Below are 25499 nucleotides of genomic sequence, written 5' to 3'. Positions count from 1 at the left end.
GGTTGGTGAGTGGGTGTCACAGGCTTCATTAAACATGTATACCAATAGTTGCTGAAATTTTTAAAAATCCAAGATGAGTAGGCTTAAAAAAAACAGATAAAAGAAAATATGAATGTATGAAAACACAGGATATTGCGATTCTGTTGGGAGTGTATTATCCCATTTTAAATTCTTTGAATTTGACAAAGTTCCCCCCCCCCCCTCGTCACAGTAAATCTATAAAACTTTCCCCAGTCCCTCCATTTTATTGAACTCCACACCCTACAATTCATTCATTTTTTTGCTCCTATTTCCAACCCTTGCTTTTTCTTGCTCCGGCCCCCCACACCCACCCCTTTATTCCTAGTGCAACAATTTTCTTGCCCTTATAGTCCCTCTATTTTATTCCTCCCCTACCCCACTACAGTCCCTCCATTTTCAGGCCCTACCCCACAGTCCTTCTATTTTCTTGCTTCCTTCACCCCCTACAGTCCCTCCATTTTCTCACCCCCTCCAAAAAAGTACACCCCCTCATAGTCCCTCCATTTTCTTTTCACCCCCCCCCCCCCCCCACCCCATAGTCCTCCATTTTCTTGACCAATTTAGTCCCTGGTGAGGAGACGTGCCACCAGGGTGTCGCAAGAAAATAATGGTCAAACTTAATTACAGCCCACAGCCCCACCCCTGGCCTCCTCGCCCCACCCCAGGCCTCCTTGCCCCCCTGTTCACTCCTCTTTTCGAGAGGAAAAATCGATATCCTATGTCAACGTGTGGAACAAACAAAGAATGGGGACACTGGCGACACGTCCACGTTCCCAAGTGTTTGGCTGCGAAATTTTCGGTGAGAACAGGCTGGCGAGGACGGAGGGTCGGGGGTGGGGGGGGGGGGGGTCTAGATGTAATTTTATTTACAGTAGGGAGGAAAAGGCCAAGGGAGGAGCTTTCTCATCAGGGATGCGCACAGGGAAGAGACCAATTAGAGAATAGATTGAAAGTCTGGGGAAAAGGGGGAGGAGTTGAAAATAATGATGATATAGATGCAAAATGGCCATTGGTGTTTCAGGAAGCCAGGGTTTGATGGTTGTGGTGAGGTTAGGATTAGCTTACACGAGAATGCTGCTATAGCGGCTGGTTATATAAACAAACATTCTGCAATGGTAGCTGATTATGCAAATATACTACTATAAATCAGCTGCCTACACGAATGTATGCTGCAATAACTAACAGCTGATTACACAAATATGCTGCAATAACAAAAGCTGTCTACAAACAAACGGCAATAAATCAGCTTTCTACACAAATAAGCTGTGATAACAAAAGCTGTCTACACAAATATACGGCAATAAATCAGCTGTCTACACAAATTTGAAATATACTGCAATCACAAAAGCTGACTACACAAATATACTGCAAAAACGAACAGCTTATTACAAAAATTACAATTTAAAGAAAAATAGCACCAATTAACTATGTACTATGAAAGAAAAGGGAACAGTACACTTAATGGAACAACATCAATAGAATGGAGTAGACAGAAGCAAGATCTTTTAACACTGAGAACCACACTGCCCCCCCCCCCCCCCTCCTGGTGCTATTTGGTGCTACCACACTCCTCATACAAAGCAACCAACTACTTTGTAAAACACTAGGGAAAATTATTTCGTGTTAGAGCAAGTACAAGTCTGCTTAAAATATTCGGTCTTACAAGCACCCAGTGTACAACAATACTTAGTGTAGGGTAAATGTTTAAGTTGCAGGGGCTAAGTGAGAAATAGGTACTTCGATTTGACTTGGGTAGGAATGGACAAAGTGTGAATTAATTACATCCATTTGACTATGATAAACCATTATGAACTGTAATATCGTGTCAAACTTTGAATTATTAAATTAGCCTATCAAACTACCAAAGTTAATAAAGTTAACATTAGTTTGTCAAAGTACAAAAACCAAAGGATGATAAGTTTGTCAAAGTACAAAAAGCAAAGAATAAATATAGCTTGTCGAAATACTAGAATCAAAGAATGATAACATGAATAAATAAATACTCGAGAGAAGCTGTTTTACTAGACAGAAGGGGGACGTTGGGGGGGGGGGGGGGGGAGATTAAAACGAGTACAGTGGGGGGGGGGGGGGAGGAGGGAGAAAGTAAATTACTTTCATGATAAAACTATATAAAGACTAATTGAAAACGTGTAATTTTAAACCAAGAACGGAGACAACATCTAACGAGCCCAGGGTTCTACCCAGCCCCATGCTGTGCAGTTTCATTTGTTCCGGCAACCTCCGCCCCCGTCTCCCCCCCCCCCCCCCCCCACCAACCATACACATAACACCCCCTACACACAAACAACTTTCGAACTCTCTATTAAAGACAGCTAGCTTATACAGAAAAAACGCAAGTTTGAATTACATAAATATATTTTAAAATATATAGCTGTATAGTGAATATCAGAAATATTAGACTAATCAGATTAAGGCTTAGGGTAGAAGCAGTTATAAATAGAAGCTGCGCATTAATACATTTTTTTATGTTTTGATATATATTTAAGTATGTATCTTGTTTGATCGTCTCTAAAAAATTGTATATTTAGTTACACGTACTCTTTGAAATATTAGGCTAAAAATAACGATTTATTTCTTTGGGGCAGATAGTCTGCCAGAGACAGTGGTCACCCCTGCGGCAGAGTGGGCGAACTGACGCGGTATCGAAACATTCAACCAAAGAGCGACGACGTTAAATGTAATGAGAAAAAGAAATCGAATTTTATATAGTGGAATCGTGTGGGTGGTAACGATTAGGGTGGTGGGGTGGAAGTGACGGGTTTGTGAGAGAAGTGGGGGATAGGGGTTGAGAACACACCTGTGTTGTGTAGTATCGATTTTAGGCGTCGTCTGCACCGTACATGATTGAGCGATCTTTCATGACTGGAGAACAGGTATTGACTTGTCCAGATAACTCGATTACTGGGCTAGGAGGCCGCTTTTACCCCCATCCACAAATTGAGTTGCTATATGAATTACTCAAACAAACGGAATAGCCGGTTCAATTAATACCTTACAGTAGTGCTGGGTGGACACCAGCCAAAATAAGCTCCTACAAAATTTATCCTACCCATCGATCCATAAGGGACTTACGTCACAAGCTAAATTTCATCAATGTTGATTGAATTTCCAAGTCTGGTTGCTTTCGAGCTAGCTATCGCTAAAATTATATATATATATATATATATATATATATATATATATATATATATATATATATATATATATATATATATATATATACTTATACACATACATATTTATACATACATATATATACATGTACAGACATAATATATAAGGCCTACTTATATATATATATATAATATTATGTGTATATATATGTGTATGTATATATATATATATTTAATATACGAGTCAATATGTGTATATATATAATATACGTGTGAGTATGTATATATATAATATACGTGTGAGTATATATATATATATATATATATATATATATATATATATATATATATATATACATGCCTATACATACTGATATACTAGAAAGAGAATGAATATTTAAATTTAAGCTTTAAAAACGACCAATGCCATCTGGCAGAGACAGCCCATCGTTCAACATATAGAGCAGGCGGAACTTGAAGACAGAAGACAACACCATGTAATTTACCACAGAAGGAACAGCCGGCTGAAGTGTCGTGATGAATTCGCAAGTCAACAGAAGTGAACGAATGGACAGGGGATTACCAGGACTGGTCAGCTGGCTTGACGCAGGACGTGTGTACTGGACAGGACGTGTGTGCTCGCTCGGACATTGACATGTGTACTATAAACGCGTGTTTACTAGGCAGGACCAGAGACGACGGAAATATAAGGACCTGTGCACTAGGCGTACGTACAAGAAGTTCTTCGAAATATTTTCCATCACTAAAACGGTTTCATAGGTTATTCTAGCCCAGATACCGACCTGCTAATTTATTTAATATAATTAGTTAGGTTTACGTAATTAGAACTAATTACATATTAGGTTGGCCAGAAAACAACAAAAAATTCTTGAAGGAAAATATATAGAGATGACAAAGAAAAGGGTTCGTCTTTGTGAGTCCTTTCTCCAACGTTTAGGGACGTGTTCTTTTGTTTTACTTCATTAATTAAGCCATTCTCTGGGGGGTGGGGGTGGGCCGGACGTAGGGGCCCAGGGCGAGTAACCTAGAAGTACCGTGCGGTCAATGAACCCTCGCTACTATTTGAATGGGTGTCATCAACTGGACGAGATTAATACGACGCCAGGCTGCTTGACCTCTTGGTGAGTCTAAGCATGACCTGCCACAACATCTAAGGTTGACCTAACACACAAATATCAATGTAAGGAAACATCTAAAATGACCTACTACACAAATATCAATGTAAGGAAACATCTAAAATGACCTACCACACAAATATCAATGTAAGGAAACAACCAGAATGACCTACCACACAAATATCAATGTAAGGAAACATCTACAATGACCTACCATACAAATATCAATGTAATGAAACAATTAGAATGACCTACCATACAAATATCAATGTAATGAAACAATTAGAATGACCTACTACAAAAAGATCTAAGGATGACCTACAGGAGACCTGAGTAAATGGCGTCACACACACCAGGGAAGGAAGAAATCAAGAAAAAAACTGGCGGTTAAATTACGGGAAAGTTTTAGGGAAAAGTCGGTCGTCGGGAAACTATTATTGTATATAGCAGGGGTCTCCAAACTACGGCCCGCGGGCCGTATGCGGCCCGCGATGTACTCTCATCCGGCCCGCGGAGATCTTTTTGTCCACAAAAAAAACGTTTGTTGGTGATGGCTGAGGAACTTTCTCCAGAAAAATCAAAGACATGTCTGGAACTAACTGGCCCCCGAACTGAAATTTGATAGTTGATGTGGCCCTCGGATTGAAAAGTTTGGAGACCCCTGGTATATAGTGTGAAATTACATTCTACACTCTAAAGACGATAAACGGGTTAATCATTTAAAAACGGTAAAGTTTCATCTTTATTAAAAGATGATCTAAGGAAAATCTATAAAGAAAGTTTAAATGCTATATATCGCCACAGCTTTGGCAGTGGGGGGGGGGGGGGGGGGGGGGTAAACTGGAATATAAAAAAAAATGATTATCTCGAGTGACGTAGTTGAAGGAGGGAGTTTTAAAGTGACGATGTGGAAATTTGCAGTAGACAGGCGGGGTGGGGGGGGGGGGGGGGGGGGGACGACTTACCGATTTCTATGTAGGTAGTAGTGGTAATACTAGTTTGTGATGGTAAGAGACGGGGTTTCGGTATTTAGAGATGGGTAGTACTGAGCTAGATCTTGATTGTGTTAGCGATCATGTAGTGATTGCTAGTGTTGAGGTTTCGGGCGGGGGAAGATATCGGTGGAGGGAGGGTAGGCGGGGAAGGAGGAGAGCAGATGTTAAACTACAAACGATAACAACAGTGAAAGTTATCAGATAAAGGACAAAAGTTACTAATTCGATAGCACGGCGGGCGGGTCTGGACAAAAAACTAGGGCCTGATGGGAGACTAGCATGGCTGCCAAGCAAAGGGCAATAATCACGGTTATAAATCTCAGAATACAACATTGGCCACGTTTTAAAACGTGGAGACGAATGTTGACTTGCTACACACGGGTTTATTATCAAAGCTTCAAGTTGTGATTTGATAGATATAAAGAAAGAAAGATACTTATTAGTATTGTTCAATTATTATTACCATGATTATTCCGACCTTGAGCTAGAAATAAAATATATTGCGTTTATTATCTTACATTTTTACACCATTATTTTTCTTCCCACACCTATATCTTAATGCACAACTCCTGTAAAATACATAATCTAACATTCCGCAATAAAACAAAAATATTTAAAATCCTTTAAATTTTGTCAAAATACCCCCCCCCCCCCCCCACATACTCACACCCACACTAATTGAAGCAAAACGTCAGGGGGAAAATAAAAAAAAACCAGACCCCAGACCAATCACAGTGCGTGATGTAAGAGATTAAAAAACGACACGGATAAAAATAAGATGGGAGAGAAAAATATCCTAGATGTATTTTAAATTCAGTAAAAAAAAACAAAAGCAAGGCCAGAAAAAACAAAACGCCGACAATTTTTGTAGTGTGTTGATAAAACTCGGGGTAGAATGTCACTCAAACAAGCTATGAAAATTGTGCAACCCGAGAGTTTAATCTGCCGGAGAGCAATACACGCACACGCGCACACACAGAGGCCGTGAGCAAACCATCATGTACACGCAGGCCGGGGGAAGGGGGTGGGGGAGGGGGAGAGGCCGACCGTCAAATAGCTTTCCAAAATCGATAGCCGTCTGGGCTAGATCAATGAAGCTATGTGCTGGCCGGTGAACTGCTGAAATGTTTGCTGGGCAGATAAGTCGAGCTGGGCAGACAAGTCTAGCTGGGAGGGCAGACAAGTCTAGCTGGGAGGGCAGATAAGTCTAGCTGGGCAGACAAGTCTAGCTGGGCAGACAATTCTTGGTGGGCAGACAAGTCTAGCTGGGAGGGCAGATAAGTCTAGCTGGGCAGACAAGTCTAGCTGGGCAGACAATTCTTGGTGGGCAGACAAGTCTAGCTGGGAGTGCAGGGGAGGGCAGACAAGTCTAGCTGGGAGGGCAGATAAAACTAGCTGGGAGGGCAGACAAGTCTAGCTGGGAGGGCAGAGGTCTAGCTGATAGGGCAGATGTCTAGCTGGGAGAGCAGACAAGTCTAGCTGGGAGGGCAGATAAGTCTAGCTGGGAGGGCAGATAAGTCTAGCTGAGCGAGCAGACAAGTCTAGCTGGGCAGACAAGTCTAGCTGGGAGAGCAGACAAGTCTAGCTGGGCAGACAAGTCTAGCTGGGCAGACAAGTCTAGCTGAGAGAGCAGACAAGTCTAGCTGGGAGAGCAGACAAGTCTAGCTGGGCAGACAAGTCTAGCTGAGAGAGCAGACAAGTCTAGCTGGGAGAGCAGACAAGTCTAGCTGGGCAGACAAGTCTAGCTGAGAGAGCAGACAAGTCTAGCTGGGAGAGCAGACAAGTCTAGCTGAGAGGGCAGACAAGTCTAGCTGGGAGAGCAGACAAGTCTAGCTGGGCAGACAAGTCTAGCTGGGCAGACAAGTCTAGCTGAGAGGGCAGACAAGTCTAGCTGGGCAGACAAGTCTAGCTGAGAGAGCAGACAAGTCTAGCTGGGAGGGAAGACAAGTCTAGCTGGGATGGCAGACAAGTCTAGCTGAGAGAGCAGACAAGTCTAGCTGGGAGAGCAGACAAGTCTAGCTGGGAGAGCAGACAAGTCTAGCTGGGAGGGCAGACAAGTCTAGCTGGGAGAGCAGACAAGTCTAGCTGGGAGAGCAGACAAGTCTAGCTGGGAGAGCAGACAAGTCTAGCTGGGAGGGCAGATTAATCTAGCTGGGAGGGCAGATTAATCTAGCTGAGAAGGCAGAGCTCTAGATGTGAGGGCAGAGCTCTAGCTGGTAGGGCAGACAAGTCTAGCTGGGAGGGCAGATAATTCTATCGGGAAGGTCAGCGAATTCTAGCTGGCTAAGCAGACAAGTCTAGTTGGCTTGGCAGAAAGGTCAGGCTGCTAACAACTTCAAGTTTATATCTCGCCTGTGGTTTTCCTGTCGCCCTGACTCCGAAGCACTCAATCTACACTCAAGAGATATGACATCAACCTCTCCTAGCTTAGCAAATTTTGATCAATAAAATAGTTTTATATTTCAAATGAATTCTAAAGCAAGTCCATTTCATACTGCACTGCATGTTAAAGAGAACTGGTAATCAATATGCTAAATCTAACAAGTGTTAAGCATGCAGGCGATTTGGATTGTAATTAGATCTCAACATGTCCTCCCACCCACATGTGATATGTGTCAGTCCAACATAACCTACCCAGAATATCGAAAAACTCACACAAAAACACGGCAAAAACTCACATAGAACTGTATCAACAAATGCCAAAATACAAACAAAATTCTAATAGGACCAGCAAAATCCATCCAGACCGAAAATTGCATCGAGACCACCAACGCATAATATGACCAAAAAAAGCCTACACATTCCATTGAAACCAACAAATCCCTAAAAGACCAGCCAAGCCTAAAAATACCACCAAATACACATAACGCTTTTAAATATTATCGTACACAGAAGAAAACACATGGACAATTTAAAAAGGTTATTAGAAATGGTTTACTATCTGAAAATTGTCATTTTTAAGTTCACATACACATATTAGAGGGTACGAGGGTAGACTTAGCAAGACAGTGGTGTTCAAGTGAGCCACACTAGAACTCATGTCTCAGCCACATGTGGTGGTCTAGTGGTTCTCATGTTAGCCACACGAGAACTCATGTCTCAGCCACATGTGGTGGTCTAGTGGTTCTCATGTTAGCCACACTACAACTCATGTCTCAGCCACATGTGGTAGTCTAGTGGTTCTCATGTTAGCCACACTACAACTCATGTCTCAGCCACATGTGGTGGTCTAGTGGTTCTCATGTTAGCCACACTACAACTCATGTCTCAGCCACATGTGGTGGTCTAGTAGTTCTCATGTTAGCCACACGAGAACTCATGTCTCAGCCACATGTGGTGGTCTAGTAGTTCTCATGTTAGCCACACGAGAACTCATGTCTCAGCCACACTAGAAATCATAGCCATATGTGGTAGTCTAGTGGCTCTCATGTTAGCCACACTAGAACTCATGTCTCAGCCACATGTGGTAGTCTAGTGGTTCTCATGTTAGCCACACTAGAACTCATGTCTCAGCCACACTAGAAATCATTTCTCAGCCACATGTGGTAGTCTAGTGGTTCTCAAGTTCACCACACAACAACTCATGTCTCAGTCACACTAGAACTCATGTCTCAGCCACATGTGGTTGTCTAGTGGTTCACCAGCCACACGTAAAGCCAGTAAGAAAAAAAGCTTAAAGCTATTTACAGTACAGATGATAATCTTCAAGCTCTTCGCATGCATTCGTCAAGTATCTGAATGTTATAAAAGGGACGTTTCGTGTGAATACCACGTGAATTATTTCTTCATGAAAGTTACATTTTCTCTGTGATTAACTTCTTACAAGTCTCCAATCGATAGCGTGCACTTGAATAAACTAAAGTCGTGCTTAAATGGTTTGATCAAAGAGTTGGCCTGTCGGTTCACTCTGGTGCTTAACTGGTTGTATTCTCCCATACTAAGTGAACATTTTAAGCAATGACGCAAATGCTGAACCGTCAAAGTGTGAGTTCATAACAGTCGTGGTTCAATGGAATTTTTACAGTCGGTATAGAAAAGATCCATGTCTAGTTGGTTCTATGAAATGTATACAGTCGGTATAGAAAAGATCCATGTCTAGTTGGTTCTATGAAATGTATACAGTCGGTATAGAAAAGATCCATGTCTAGTTGGTTCTAGGGAATGTTTACAGTCGGTATAGAAAAGATCCATGTCTAGTTGGTTCTATGGGATGTTTACAGTCGGTATAGAAAAGATCCATGTCTAGTTGGTTCTATGAAATGTATACAGTCGGTATAGAAAAGATCCATGTCTAGTTGGTTCTAGGGAATGTTTACAGTCGGTATAGAAAAGATCCATGTCTAGTGGGTTCTATGGAATGTTTACAGTCGGTATAGAAAAGATCCATGTCTAGTTGGTTCTATGTGATGTTTACAGTCGGTATAGAAAAGATCCATGTCTAGTGGGTTCTATGGAATGTTTACAGTCGGTATAGAAAAGATCCATGTCTAGTGTGTTCTATGGAGTGTTTACAGTCGGTATAGAAAAGATCCATGTCTAGTTGATTCAATGGAACCATCAAAGTGTGAGTTCATACTTTTTTACAGTCGGTATAGAAAAGAGTCATGTCTGATTAGTTTTATAAACATGGGTCATGTCCTATAGAATTACTAGTTACAAAGATTGATTAAACGAAGATACATCACAGTTGGCAATCAAACTACATCTAGATCTAGCTGTTTGTTAAAGTAATTTTGTTTTTACAAAACACAACCACAAGATGGATTGTCAAACACTGTCTGACAGTTGTAACATAACAGAAACCAAGACCGAGGGCCATCACTACAGCAAAGCTAACAAAGTTAAAATTGCGCGAACCTTTAGTTTAGCGCTGTCGTGTAATCAACGAAGCAATAATTTAATAACGTTGGGAAGACAAATAATAAACACAGAGAAAGGGAAATAAAAATATGTGCTCGAGTTATCTTCTCATGTAGAGGGGCGCTGTACTTAGGGCTGGTAATTTCATCAGCTTCTGCTACAATCAAATGAAGCAGACGACAAATAGAATTTGCATAAATGAATCTTTAATAACAATATCCAAAAATGAGAATCCATTAGGCGTACTTGCCGTAATCTGTTATTCAAATTTACCCCCCTCCCCCCCACAACCCTCTGTTTCCACAACACGCCTCACCCCACCCTCCATACCCTTTGTTCCCTCTGGCTAAGTGCATCTGACATCTAGCCCTGGAAAATATGTGAATAGCAAAGCACACGTCGCATGAATGTTTCCATCTGATATTTAAAGATGCTGAGTTCATGCTTTATACAGCTATATCTATATTAGAAACTATCGACCCAATTCATCTGGCCAATACAGGCAGCTTCATCTGGCCAATACAGGCAGCTTCATCTGGCCAATACAGGCAGCTTTATCTGTCCAATAGAGCCAGCTTCATCTGGCCAATACAGGCAGCTTCATCTGGCCAATACAGCCAGCTTCATCTGGCCAATACAGGCATCTGGCCAATACAGACAGCTTCATCTGGCCAATACAGGCAGCTTTATCTGTCCAATACAGCCAGCTTCATCTGGCCAATACAGGCAGCTGGCCAATACAAGCAGCTTCATCTGGCCAATACAGGCAGCTTCATCTGGCCAATACAGGCAGCTTCATCTGGCCAATACAGGCAGCTTCATCTGGCCAATACAGGCAGCTTCATCTGGCCAATACAGGCAGCTTCATCTGGCCAATACAGGCAGCTTCATCTGGCCAATACAGGCAGCTTCATCTGGCCAATACAGGCAGCTTCATCTGGCCAATACAGGCAGCTTCATCTGGCCAATACAGGCAGCTTCATCTGGCCAATACAGGCAGCTTCATCTGGCCAATACAGGCAGCTTCATCTGGCCAATACAGGCAGCTTCATCTGGCCAATACAGACAGCTTCATCTGGCCAATACAGGCAGCTTCATCTGGCCAATACAGGCAGCTTCATCTGGCCAATACAGGCAGCTTCATCTGGCCAATACAGGCAGCTTCATCTGGCCAATACAGGCAGCTTCATCTGGCCAATACAGCCAGCTGGCCAATACAGCTAGATTGTATTAACTCAACCACGGGGGAGTGGGTGTGAGTGATGGGGTACAAAACTTCCAGACATAAAATTTTGACTTTGTGGATCCAAATCTTGAAATGGTAAGTATTGAAAACATAACCACTATATATGAAAGTGTTTTTTTTGGAGGTCCTTGAGTCGTTAAAGTTTTTATTCCCCCCTCCCCCCCCCCCATCAATAACACAATAACAACAAGCCCAGCTGAGCTCATCATGTGCTAGGCTGACTGGATTTATCTGTTCTACACACAAGCTCAATGACAAGATGACAAAATGCAAACACAATTTCTCTAACAAAGATACAGCAACAATAGACAGTTACTGATCGCTAACATTCTTCCAGCACCTTCAAGAGAGCAAATGTTGACATTTTAGGCCCACAGAAGATTAAAATACAGGCCAAATGAATTAGCTGTACCAAGATGATTTATAAAAAAACTGCTTACCATGACTGAGAAGACATCAGTTTTCAACCAGGCCCTCTCATGAAGAATATCTTTTATACTGAAACAACATCACGAAATGAGTGAAGGTTTACATAACTAAACACAATAAACTTAGACTAACACAAGTTAGTTAAAACAAAGGACAATTGTTTTTATGCACGTTTGTTCAACAAACTCTTCTAGAAATATAAACATACGAGGCAACCCGTGGTGTATAATATGCCGCTATTTAGTTGTTTTATTTTCTACTTTTCAGTAATTCATAATTTGTTAATTCGACAGTACCAATGCTGCCACTGAAAATATTTGCTTTAAAACACTATCAGTAAGTCGTTAAGGATGATAACCCCCCCCCCCATCCTCCTTTCCCCCAACCCCTAACCTACACCCCCCCCCCCTTAAAAAGCAGCTTCCTCTTAGTTACCTCCCCTAAGTTTAAAATAGTTTCAATCTAAATTATCTACCCCTAATAGCCATCACTAAACCCGGCTCTACAATTGTAAACATTTAGCATGAACCACAGCTCATGGGGTGGTAGAGAGGAAGAAAGGGGGCTGCTAGGCGCGCTTACAGCTTGGTGTTTTCTATGGTCTCCATGAAGAGAATTATATACATAGTTCATGTACTATGGGTTTCGTATCATTTTACTTGGGTGTCTAGTTTGTTCTATTCAACTTTCTAATTTATTTATTTTTAATTGCATTTTCTAGATTTATTTGGATATACAGTCTGTTATATTTTTATATGTATATTGTTCCAAAACTCATTCTATCATGATGTTTCACCCATTAAAACAATGCATAAATAACAGAAATAGCAACAGTTCAGTGCACTAAAAATGAAAGATTTTGTGCAACAACTTTTGAAAATTTACCTGTGGACTGCTAGGTGTGACAGAGACCTACAAATATGCCGGGTCTCTTGTCTAGTGTCAGCTCTAGTGACAATCAGCCTGACGACACTGTTTGTATTATTGTAATATTAGCTGGCGTTTAAGCCCCCGCCTTAAATACTATCATTTTTATCTTTGATTTAAAGAACCCATTTACAAGGTATTAATATAACATTAAAACCCCCTCTGTTAATCAAATTGCAAGGAACATAATTAACATTTGCACAAACACAACACCCCCCTCCATTTTATCTCAGATTTTTTAAAGTTAATAGAACAACTCTTTTGTCAAAATAAGCTTTAAAAAGTCAAACACTGCTCTATAGAATGTGAGACATGTTTTCTTAAAAATATTATCAAATATATAAATATTTCCCAGTGAGAAACCTTACATCAGTAAATGTACAAATATTTCCCAGTAAGAGCCCATAACATCATCAAACGTAAAAATATTTCCCTGTGTGACCCCTTGCATCAATAAATATACAAATATTCTGTGTGAGCCACTAAAATACAAATATTTCCCTGAAAGAGGTCCTAACATTAGTACATATCAAAATATTTCCCTGTAAGAGCCCTTTAAATCAATAAATATACATATATTTCCTGTGTGACCCCCTAACATAACTACATTTTAAAATATACAAATATTCCCCAGACAGAGCCCCTAAAACTACCAGCCACCCGTCAGTTTCCCCATCACACGCGGCCAGGTTTACCTGACTCCCAGGTCTGCAATCTTCTTTGTCAACTCGGCGATGCCACCTGGCCTGTCAGACACTGTCACACCAAATCTGATTAATCTGCCCTCAGCTGCCAAGCCCCTTTCAATCACTCGGCCCAAAGCTGTTGTGTCAATGTTACCTCCACAAAGGGTGACAACCACACTGTAAGGAAACAAGACAACTCTCCTGACAAGTTGTATAGAAATGGCAGACCAGTACTGTTTTAATTCAGTAAATAAAAACTATAATTAATTTTAACATTAACTGTACTCTGCAGGGGAGTTTTAAGGTTAATATTTTTTAATTTAACCCCTGATGTTAAATTCTGTAGTCTAGGTCTAAATGTGAAGCTGTCTAATGGAAATACTGGCACTGAAGGTGTGAAATTAGCAGGGTCAGTCCAGCATAGTACAGTGCCAGAAGATGAAGTAATTAAATAGTAGCAACAAATGAACAAGATCAGGACTGTTTCAATTATCTTGTTTTCTTTGAGAATAAAATTCAGCTAAACATGGACCAAACAAAACTATGTGAACTGAAATTTAATTGAATTGTAGGGGTAATTACAGAAACCATCTGTATTTAGTTGAATGCTAATTACAGAAAACATCTATAAATTAGATAAATCAAATTAGTTGTATTAATATATTATTTTTAAAAAAATCTCAAGGAAATGAGAAAACTCAATTTTATACACAGTAAACAATGACTTTAGTCAGAGGTTATATTAAATCATTTGCACACAAACATAGATAGGCAATTTGGTTTGGTAGAACACATCTGGATGGGGGGCATTGTACCAAAATTAAGGAACTCGGACAAAGATGTCAAATTTAAAAATTATGTACATGGTTTAAACTAAAGATGTGGGTTTTATCTACCATAAATTGTTGTTTAATCTTTTATAAAGAGCGTTTAAACTAAATAAAACAAATATATCGTCCAAATATTATGATAACAAATCTAAACTACAAATGTATACATACGGATACATTAGTACACATACTGGTAGAAATTACATGCAAATGACTGGACCAAATAAGTGGAATCTCAAATGAAAGGGTTTGTTTTAGTAACGAGCTTCTAACAATTACATTTAGCTAGGATATCCATATAACTGTAGCAAAGACAGTAAAAGCCAGGCAGTATGTGCCAATTGTCATATAAGTATGACAATTTGTGACTGTTTTCCCTTTAAGCTCAGAGACCAGACCCTGTATGATGGAAATGTTAACTCACGTTTTCCCCTTTAGCTCAGAGCTAAGAACCAGACTCACGTTTTCCCCTTTAGCTCAGGAACCAGACCCTGTATGATGGAAATGTTAACTCACGTTTTCCCCTTTAGCTCAGAGCTAAGAACCAGACTCACGTTTTCCCCTTGAGCTCAGGGACCAGACCCTGTATGATAGAAATGTTCTCATGTTTTCACCTTAAGCTCAGAGCTAAGAACCAGACTCACGTTTTCCCCTTTAGCTCAGGGACCAGACCCTGTATGATGGCTGCGAGACCGGCAGCACCAGCACCTTCAACTACAGCTTTCTCCTGTTCTATAAGTCTCAAGATGGCCAGGGCAATACTTGACTCTCTGTAATCAAAGTTACCTGCATTAATTTATGTCGCCATACTTGACTTTCTGTAACCAAATTTACCTGCATTAGTTTATGTGGCAATACTTGACTTGTAATTAAACTACAGCAAGATCTGTTTCAATTTAAATCTAAACACTGAACATGTCATGGCACAGGTTATGTTGTCTGTTGTAATAAATAAGTTACTGGTGGGCAAGATTTGGCCTGATTCTGAAAGCTTTGATATTATTCAAAGATTGTTGTTCCCTGAACAAAGGCTATGACAGCAAATCATGAGAGAAAAGCAAGCTGAAGTTGGGGTCATCAGCCCTTTGACACATAATAATTTATTGTGTTGGAGAAAATCTCCTATACTATAAATAAGAACGAAGAAGAAAAATTAACTTTTAATTTGGCCTTAACCAGCATTAAGAAAAATGACTGCTTTGAAAAACAGAGTATCAAAATACTCTGGCCTCTTTTATTTTTGGTATTGAGTACAAAAACTGAATGAGACTGCATGGTCAAGTGATAGGCACACAAATGCTAACTCAATAGTCTAAGGTTCAGCTTCTTGGGGCAACATCAGATAAGAATAATCTGACTATTTCTCTGGTGAAAATGAGAGCACAAGTAGAAATTCAACTATCAATAAAATATTTTTTAAATGTTAATGTAAATAGGGTGCATAGCCATGTTGCTTACAAAAAATAAAATGTTTTAAGATATTTTTCAGACAGATTACAAATTCATCAAAATATTTTTTTAAATAAAAATTGCAATGTCAGGTTTTTTTTTAATTTTATGTATTAACATTTTGAGTAAAAAGAATTTTTAACAATGAGATAAATGGTGCTTCCTTAAAAATAATGCAAAGACACAAATCACTGTTAAGCAATTAAACTGATCTTCTTCGTTCTTAATTTTTAATATTGGAAGGGATTTCCTCCAACACAATTAAGTATTACATGTTAACTTGTTATGCGCCAAATAGGCAGTTGACTCTGATTTCAGCCTGCTTTTCTTTTAGGATTTGCTTCCATAGCCTTTGTCCAACCAAGAACAAACTACGAGGCAGCAGTTGTTTGATCTAAAAGTTCACAAACTGGAGCAGACATTAGATCACTCACGTGACAGTGACGATTCTATCAATCAATTTTCTGGCTGTGGCTAGAGCATTGACACCTACAACTGGGACTGCCAAACCTGAATATGGGGGAAAATTCTAGAATTAATACAAAATTTAAACTTTAAGATGTATGTTTCACGCTGAAATCAGTTTAACTGTGAAATTAGTTACATGTTAAAAACAGTTAAACTTAAAAATCATTTAACATTTTTTTATTTCTTCTATGAATACAAACATCACCAAATAAGTGTTATGGTGTTTCAACTAGAGATCTAACTTTAAACAAAAAACTACGTTGGAATTTATCAAATAAAAAAGGCAAATTGGTAAAGAAATAAAAGTAGTAGGCCTACTAATGTAAAATTGCTGGATTTTTACTAAGGAAAGAGATGACCAGGGGAGATAACAATTAAAACCTCACCAAACAAGTATTGTAGTGTTTTTACCTAGAAATCTAACTTTAAACAAGAAATTATGTTAGTATTTTTTTAAAATAAAATAAACGATAAATTAAAAGTTGTAATAATATAAAATGCTAAAATTTTCTAAAGGAAAGAGATAAATAAAAAATCTAACCGTCTGCTAGAGATTGGCCGACGTGACTGTAAACAGGCTTCCCTGCTGCCATGGCGGCTTGAAATCCTGTTGACCTCTCAGACTCCACACCCTAATTAAATTAGTTGCATCAAAAATTATAATCATTAAAAAATATTTAAAGATAGGAGGAGAATAAAAACTGACTTAATATAAACTTTGAATTATTAAGACATGTCGAATAATAGGGAATTAACAAACTTTGACAATAACTATGGTAAATAAAGTTAGTTTTGTGGAAATATTCATACTAATTAATATGTTAGTTTGTAAGAGAAAATTAATCACAACTGTTTGATTAATATCCACAAACAGGTTACATTTATAAAATGGTAGAGTTTTTATTGATGGAAAGTTGGTGGAAATGTAGGACTATATCAGAAATATGTGACTAGAGAAATCAGAAATACTTACAATTATTTTTATACTGGGTTTGAGATTCTTCAAAGCTACTGCAGCACCTGCTATAAGTCCTCCACCACCAATGGGGATAATACAGGCATCAACTTGCGGAACTTGTTCAATGATCTCCAGGCCTATGGTGCCCTGTCCAGCCAAAATATGAGGATGATCAAAGCTAGAAATGGGAAGGAAAGGGTTAATTAAATAAAAATCATCAGCTTGATAGGCACATTTGAAATTTGCTGCTGTTCAATATATCAGGAAAGTATAAAAAGCTCAATTTTTTTAAATCATTAAAACTTGAACAAAAAAGTAAGATTGAAGCTATTTTTTATCATGAAAAACAACAACAAAAATTTTAACCCTGAAAGCGCGCCAAGCCACGATCGTGGCTTTGCTCTTACATAACTTATAACATGTAAGGCCACGTGACACGCACTTTAAGGGTTAAATAACGAAAATGAGTGTTTTTATCTCAATGTTTGTCACAGAAAATTTGGATGTCTGTGATTTACACTATATTTTGTTTTTAAAAAATTAAGCATTACAAGAAAAATTGCAGTCGTCAAGAAAATATTGATTGTCACAAATACAGCAACATTATGAGCATTTTTTTAAGATCACAACTACTCATTTGTTGAGTATAGGAAATTTTTTTAAAGTGGTTCCAATCAGACCATTACACAGTAGCAATAGAATAATGGTCTCACCCATTGATGTAAAGTAAATCTTTCTTTTTGCTGAGTAGCATGGCATACTGCTTAGTCTGAAAACAGAAAGATTTAATAGCTGACTTGATTTCATTTTTAAAATTTCAGAGAAGATATAAATTCAACACAAAAGGCAAACACAATTTGTTAATGTACAGAGTAATATACTTTTAAAAAAATTAAAAATGATGACAGTTGTCTTGTTCCTTCCAGATTTAAAAAATGTAAAAAGCATGGAAAATCAGTGCTTTTTCCCCACACAATTAATGTAAAATGAAAACAAACGTATCAAAAGCACAATACCTCTCCGAAATCTTTTCCGTAAATGACAACATTAGCTCCATACTGTCGACAGGCCTCCACCTTCATCATGGGGGCAACAATGGGCATGACCACAGTGACTGGGATGTGAAGCAGCTGGCCATGGTAGGAGAGGGCTAGGGCGTGGTTCCCTGCACTGGCGGCTACCACACCTTTCCTGGCCTGCTCCTGGAATGTTTAGTGGCTATACTTAAGTGTTGAGGCAATACAGTGGCTACACATAAACAATGAGTGGCTGTAGTTGAATATTTAGTGGCTACACTCTAATGTTTAGTGGCTACACTTAAATGTTTAGTGGCTACAGTGGCTACGCTTAATGTTTACTGGCGACGCCTGGAATAGTCAGTTCATAGAGTGGCTACACCTCTATGTTTAGTGAACTGAGTTAGGATACAGCCACAGATAAAAAAAAGAATAAATATGTAGTCTCTTAAATAAAAAACAAAACATGAATACACACATTTTTAAAACTAATTTGTGATTTTTAAATAAAATCTTTAATGAAGAAGTAAAGTGCCCTGGCAGCCATTGTGGCCCAAGGTTTGAATTTGTCTATGAGAAACAAGAAATTACGTTGGTATTCTTAAAAGATAAAAAAAAAAAATTAAAAGTTGTAATAATATAAATTATTATTAACAGAATGCCCACCAAACACTGAAATTGTTTAATAAATTTAACGCCCTCCCTAAATGGAAATTATTCAAACAATTTAATAACCATCCTACAATGAATTTGATCAATATAATGCCCACCCCTGTCCTCCATTTGGTCAGGTATGCTACATTTCATACTAAACCCTGAAAATTAACTAGTCTTTAATGTTACTTTGCTTGTCCCAAGAGTCATTCTATATAGTAGCAGAATGTGTATTTTTTATTAGTCTGAACTTACCCATTAAACCCATTTTTTTGTAACAAACAACAAAACAAAAACAAATAGTAAAATAATTAACACACGGATGATGGTCCTAAACTATGTGGTGTTATTTAGATTCAGTTATAAAAAGTTGCATTCATTCAAGCATTGATGGAGGCTTACAAAACAAAACAAAAAATGTTTTATGTAGATACTAATCTGTACAGATGCAAAAGGTAACTAAACTTAGGTTGGATCATATAATAATTCTAAAAATAGCACTGAAACCAACCCTACTAAATAATTTGACCTTTAAAATGAATTAAAATTTGTATAAATTAGTCAGAACAATTTAATTTATTGATTAAATAATGTAACCTACTTAGTGAAAGTACCATTGTTAAAAGAACATTATTTTTAACATCAAGCTGTAAAAAGTAAGGTAAAATTTTAACAGCAGTATGTGAATGTTTTATTTTTGGACACAGCTACAAAAAATATTTTCTGTGTGGTAATCATTAATTTTATAATTTAAAAAAAAATTCAAAATACAAATAGGCTTTTAATTAGAATCAAATAAGGTTAATGTCAGCACTTCAAAGTATTAATTACATCTTAGCTGGTTAATTGAATCAATAGAGCGTCAAGCAGTCTCTGTTAATGTTTACTTACCTGACTTAGTTGAAGAAGTGTGTACCTGGCACCACGCTCTTTAAAACTGAAAGCAAAAGTTCAAGAAGGAATCAGTCAAGTAGTTATAACATAATACTCAGTATCCCATGTCAAAAACTGGTTCACTTTTCATTAAGGCTCACTTCAACACTAAGGAAATTTAGTTATAGATGTATTGATTATTAATATTTTCAATCAGTAACAGTGAATATTGTTTCAAACTTTTGACATAGCTCAAGATTAAATGACAAAGCATTGTGACAAAAATGTTATTTAATTAGGTGTTGAACTTTGTAAAAATTAATCAAAGTTTCCTCTATTAAGCATTAATTTTCAAGTCAATTATGCATACATTATTTATGTTCATTTGGTGTGCAAATATTTTTTTCTACCTGATTCTATTCTATTTAAAAAATTTAGTTTTAAAAAGATTAATAAAAAAACATTTCTAAAGCCTGATTGCACTGAAAGTCACATGCCCTCCCCCTTAATGATATATAAGATTTACAATAATATTCAAGGGAGATCACTCCTCTTCATTAAAAGGTGTCAAAAAGTTGACCAAATCAAAACAGTGTCAACAGTTAATGGTGACAGATGTGATCAATCTAGACTAAATACAGTTTTTTATGAAACTTGGCTACATTTTGTTAAGGATTTAATTATATACAAGTAACATGATCCACTATTAACATACTATTAGAGTGTACTAATTATAAAATTTAAAGTCCATACAAAGATCAATACAATTTTAATAATGTTCACAAAATAACTGAACTAAATGTCAAGACAAGCAGAAAAATAAATTGACTTCTCTAAAACAGCTGACAGCTGGTAAATAAATATAATAATTTATTTATGTGCCAGCAAAACTTAATGGAATCCAGCCTAAATTTTTGCAAAAATTATTTCAAATTGTAATCATTAGTAACTATTGGACATACTCACATTTGTAAAGTGGGTATTAAAGCAAGTGACCCTTGAACTTAACTGAGAGGATTGTCAACTTTAGATTGTGTAGATACACTCTGCCTAGACCCACCTGACTGACCAACAATTAGGATCTACCAGTGACTTGACCCACCTCTAAAGCCTGTACATAAATATTGCCTTTACCCACCTCTAAAGCCTGTACATAAATGTTGCCTTGACCCACCTCTAAAGCCTGTACATAAATATTGCCTTTACCCACCTCTAAAAGAGCCTGTACATAAATGTTGCCTTTACCCACCTCTAAAGCCTGTACATAAATGTTGCCTTGACCCACCTCTAAAGCCTGTACATAAATGTTGCCTTTACCCACCTCTAAAGTCTGTACATAAATGTTGCCTTGACCCACCTCTAAAGCCTGTACATAAATGTTGCCTTGACCCACCTCTAAAGCCTGTACATAAATGTTGCCTTTACCCACCTGTAAGAGCCTGTACATAAATGTTGCCTTGACCCACCTCTAAAGCCTGTACATAAATGTTGCCTTGACCCACCTCTAAAGCCTGTACATAAATGTTGCCTTGACCCACCTCTAAAGCCTGTACGTAAATTTTTCCTTTACCCATCTCTAAAGCCTGTACATAAAAATGTTGCCTTTACCCACCTCTAAAGCCTGTACATAAATGTTGCCTTGACCCACCTCTAAAGCCAGTCCGTAAATGTTGCCTTAACTCACCTGCCAGTGTATTGCAGAAAATCTTTCTTGAAGTAGAGCTTCATATCATACTGCTTTGACATCTGAGATAACTATAACAATAAGACAATAGAAAATCATTAACACTGGTCAATCATGCATGAGTTAAAAAGTTATTGTGTGTATGAAAGTAATATAGCAAATAGAAACTATTAATGTAACATGGAGTTGTCTCTTCGTTTGCTTTTATTCATCACTTTTATTTGGTAGTCTGTGTGTTTGTGGTCCATTCTTTACTAGCACAATTTCTTTCAAACTGTGCATGCAAGTGTATGTAAGCAAAATTAAATTTTTAAATTTATTTATATAAGTTAATTAGTCTTTCTTCTTCTTCTTCGCTCTTAATTATTTGTGTTGAAGGGGATCGAGATTTATCTGCCAGTGGGTTTGAACTCGAGACTTTGTTCGAATTTATCAACCATGAGCTTTTTGCCGACTCGACCACGCCTCCAACACAATTAAGCGTTACGTGTCAACTGGTTATGCGCCATTGAGGCCATTGACTCCGATTTCAGCCTGCTTTTCTTTTTGGATTTGCTTCCATAGCCTTTGTCCAACCAAGAACAAACTACAAGGCAGCAGTTGTTTAATTTTGGAGTTGTCTCTCCTAGAAGAGTGGCTGTCCCCAGCTAACGAGCCTCATCTGCCCGAGGGTTCGAACTCGTGGCTTTTCGGTTTAGCAAAATTAGTCTTTAATTAATTAATTAAAAGAATACTAATCGTAACAAGAATAGGGGAAATAGCTAGATGGTTTAGTAACTTTTATGCAGGAATAATAGTAAAATTAAGCTTAATTTTAATGAATAGTAATACAACCTTTAGCTAATGTGTGTAAGCTATTTGATTTTAATCAACTAGATGTGAAACATTGATCAATATAACTACAGTCTGCCATTTCATAATAGGCTCATTTTAATTATTATTCATGATAGTTAATTAAACCCTGAAGCTAATGACAAAAAACAGAATTTAGTAATCATTTATCTGGTTAGATTCTTTACAACTGGGCTACACCATTTATCAACAAAAAATATATTAACCATTGGTTTTGAACTGTGACAAACAATTTAATTTTTTGAAAACATTTTAATTAAATTTAAATTTTTAAAATGCTTTGAACAGAATGCTCACATTACAAGGTGTTCTCTCAATGCCCCCTTTGATCTTGTAGGCAGCAGCACTGACGTCATTAAAGTTCACCTCCACAGGACGGTCAGGATTGCAGAAGGGATCCAACACTTCCTCATCTGTAAACTCTATAGTGTCGCTGTCCTCTCCATTAGCATAACCATTTCCTACGTGGTTGGTTGTAGGCTCTTCCATTTCGTCACAATCACTGCCATTCATTTTGAAAATGGAATCTGAAACTTCAGTATAAAATATATTTATAATTGAATTAATTAACTATTAGTTTTAGTCATGAGAAATGAAGATAACAATTCTGAAAGCTTAACAACATAAACTGGCTTATAATTAAGAACATTTTCTTCTAAATAATTATTAGCCAAACTTTGAATCTGTGAAATCAGATCTGAAATACCAATACATATACTTAAACATAAGGTCACTCTCAGGGGAGAGAGGTATAGCGCATTTGGAATTTTGTTTTTTGTATGACATAGGGGATAGAAGATGTAGTAAGAAGATATCCTTTTTTAAGTGCTACAAAAATTGATCAATGTTTATCTTGGAAAGAAAGATATAGCTGTAAAAACAATTAAAATTGCAATATATATATAGGAGAGGCTGGGTTTGAATGCTTGGTGAATGGAGTGGAGAAATCAGCATTTATAAATGAGGTGGAGGTCCATAAAAACTGCCAAGACATCACACCCCCCCCCCCTCCCCCGATATATACTACAGGACAATAACACCTCCTCACGGATCATGTAAGAAAATGCTAATATTGATGAAAACAAAAATCATAACAAAAGAATACAAATGTAAGAAAAAAAAGTATTTTATTCTGAAGTTATAGGCCTAGTTTTAATTAATATATTAAGACAAATTGTGAGCTATGCCTTGCAAATGCTCTAATATGGTGCGCTCATTAAAAATCTTAACAATATCTTTTTTGTGTTCTGGTAAACAGTGTCCTGAATTTATCTATGTGCATAACAGACCTCCTGGAGAGATTGTTTTTTTTTTGTAGTTAATGAATTTCCAAATATTGGGATGATATCACATATTGGACGGGAAGCTCCTGCGTGTATGTGTAGCAACATAAAAACATTATTTTTGAGTATTTTATCCTGAAAGCATATATTACTATTAGTTAGCTAGAAGAGAAAGCCTGCTTTTAACTGATACCAAATTCTTTCTAGCTTAATTAAAAAGTGAAAAAAAAAATCCAATATAATAATAAGTAGGACCTAGATCTATTTAAGCTCAATATAGGTTGTGGAGGAGGGGGGGGGGGGGGGGGGGTATGAGTTCAAAATTGAAAAAGTTTAAAAAATAATTAGAGGGACTTAGGCCTACTGATATTTGTTTTGTTTTTGAAGTTTAATGAAAAATTATAAAACATATGTAGATCTAATTCTTTGTAAAAATTTTACAAAACTAATTGCATTTTCTTTTTAAAATTGCTGCTATGATATTTTTTCATAAAAGCAAATTTTTGCTATGACTAACTGTAGGCCTAATTGTTGGTAATTAACTATTAAGACCTATACTAGCTATAGGACTATAGGGAGTATAGGCCTATAGTTATAGTATATATTAGTATATAATTTATTAATTATAGGAATAGAACAAAATGCATGATCTTGGTCTAGATCTTAAAAAAATCATAAAAATTAATTTTTTGACAAATAGGCCTAATTCACAATGACTATGACCAAGTTAAATTATTATTAAATGAGAATCGCAAGTGATTCTTTTAACTAATCAATCAATCACAATTCAATAGAATTAGGCCTATATCAGTTCATAAAATATCATTCATAGGACTTAAGTTATTTTCGATTAATAATACATTAATCATTAATAGATCTAGATGACGGGAAACAATATCTAGATATAGACTAAAGACAGAAATTCTGGACAGATTTTTACTGAAAGTTATCTTCCCTTAGCCCCTGGGTTCTAGAGATAGCCAACAGTCAACAGGCTCAAGAAAAAAACTTTAAAAAGTGGCTCACAATCAATATGTGTGAATATAGTCTACCTAAACTAAGAATCTACTCTAGACTAGTACGTTGTTTGGACTTCGATCTAAACTAGATTTCGCTCTTAGATTTAGAATCTAGATCTAGCTCAATTTCTTGTTTGGTCTTTACTCGTGTCGGGCAACGCAAAAGTACACACTGACACTCACACACAATGTGTGTCAAACATCCGTTGTTTTCGATAACAGAGTCTCTCAGTCTCTAGTTTACAACAGATCTTGAATCTTAGGCAGGAAAATCAAGAAAACATTACCGAACTTAAACTTACCTTAAATCTATAAAGTTACACTTATTTTGATATAAGTCGAATGTACAAGAGAAAAGTTATGAAGATCTATTCCTAATCTCGTTTGGCAACAACGAATTCTCTTTAAACTACAAAATATGCAACGCTGTTATTTATTTTCTCAGTCTCCAGCTGGCGCTGTTTTTAGTCAGTCAAGGACATATAGCTGGAGGTGTGCTTGTTTTGTCCAATCAAATGCGAATGGGCGTCTGACCCAATTTCTGGGCAAACGTAAACAGTTGAGGTGAATAGGCCTACTATGCTTGACTTTCGATCTCTTGACTTAATGAGAAGTGTTAGGATTTCATCAGAAGTCATTGACTTAGAAACTTAAGTTCATTCAACTGTCCTAACAAAGTAAACACTAACAGTAACGAAAACAATGGAAAAAATAAAACAAACATAAAAGGCATTTACGAAGCTTTTAGATCTAGATCTATATGCGGCGACAATAAGAAAATTCAAAAAAATAAAAACTCGCTTTATTTTTTTTATTTAAAAAAAAAAAAAAAAAAAAAAAAAAAGCTGTTACACAATTTCAGTGCCCAATTTTTTTTTCTAAAGCGTAAATGTTTGTTTTATTTTCTTTTGTCGCGTAATAGGCGAAGTTGACACAAGCCATGGCACAATAAGTCACACAATCAGCATAGTTCAATCAA

General features: G+C 37.3%; 1 protein-coding gene across 1 annotated transcript in view; it reads right to left on the bottom strand.

The window, feature by feature from the left end:
* Positions 1-25089, bottom strand: part of LOC131941259 (L-threonine ammonia-lyase-like) — a 48903-nt gene extending 23814 nt beyond the window's left edge. The window contains exons 1-12 of the mRNA XM_059300398.1: positions 24823-25089; positions 22516-22751; positions 21367-21437; positions 19701-19746; positions 18156-18341; positions 17853-17908; positions 17155-17317; positions 16723-16813; positions 16148-16223; positions 14909-15034; positions 13444-13611; positions 11833-11890 (exon numbers count right to left, since the gene is read on the bottom strand). Of these exons, the coding sequence (XP_059156381.1) occupies positions 11833-11890; positions 13444-13611; positions 14909-15034; positions 16148-16223; positions 16723-16813; positions 17155-17317; positions 17853-17908; positions 18156-18341; positions 19701-19746; positions 21367-21437; positions 22516-22731 (1257 nt within the window). The 5' untranslated portion in view covers positions 22732-22751; positions 24823-25089. The remainder of the gene's footprint in view (positions 1-11832; positions 11891-13443; positions 13612-14908; positions 15035-16147; positions 16224-16722; positions 16814-17154; positions 17318-17852; positions 17909-18155; positions 18342-19700; positions 19747-21366; positions 21438-22515; positions 22752-24822) is intronic.
* Between the last annotated feature and the right edge of the window lie 410 nt (positions 25090-25499).

This window comes from Physella acuta, unplaced genomic scaffold (genome assembly GCF_028476545.2).
Source record: "Physella acuta isolate Inbredline_101_S28 unplaced genomic scaffold, ASM2847654v3 ptg000028l, whole genome shotgun sequence".
Taxonomy (NCBI): Eukaryota; Metazoa; Mollusca; class Gastropoda; family Physidae; genus Physella; species Physella acuta.
The sequence above is the reverse complement of the archived record's forward strand: the minus strand, read 5'-3'. Positions and strand labels throughout refer to the sequence as shown.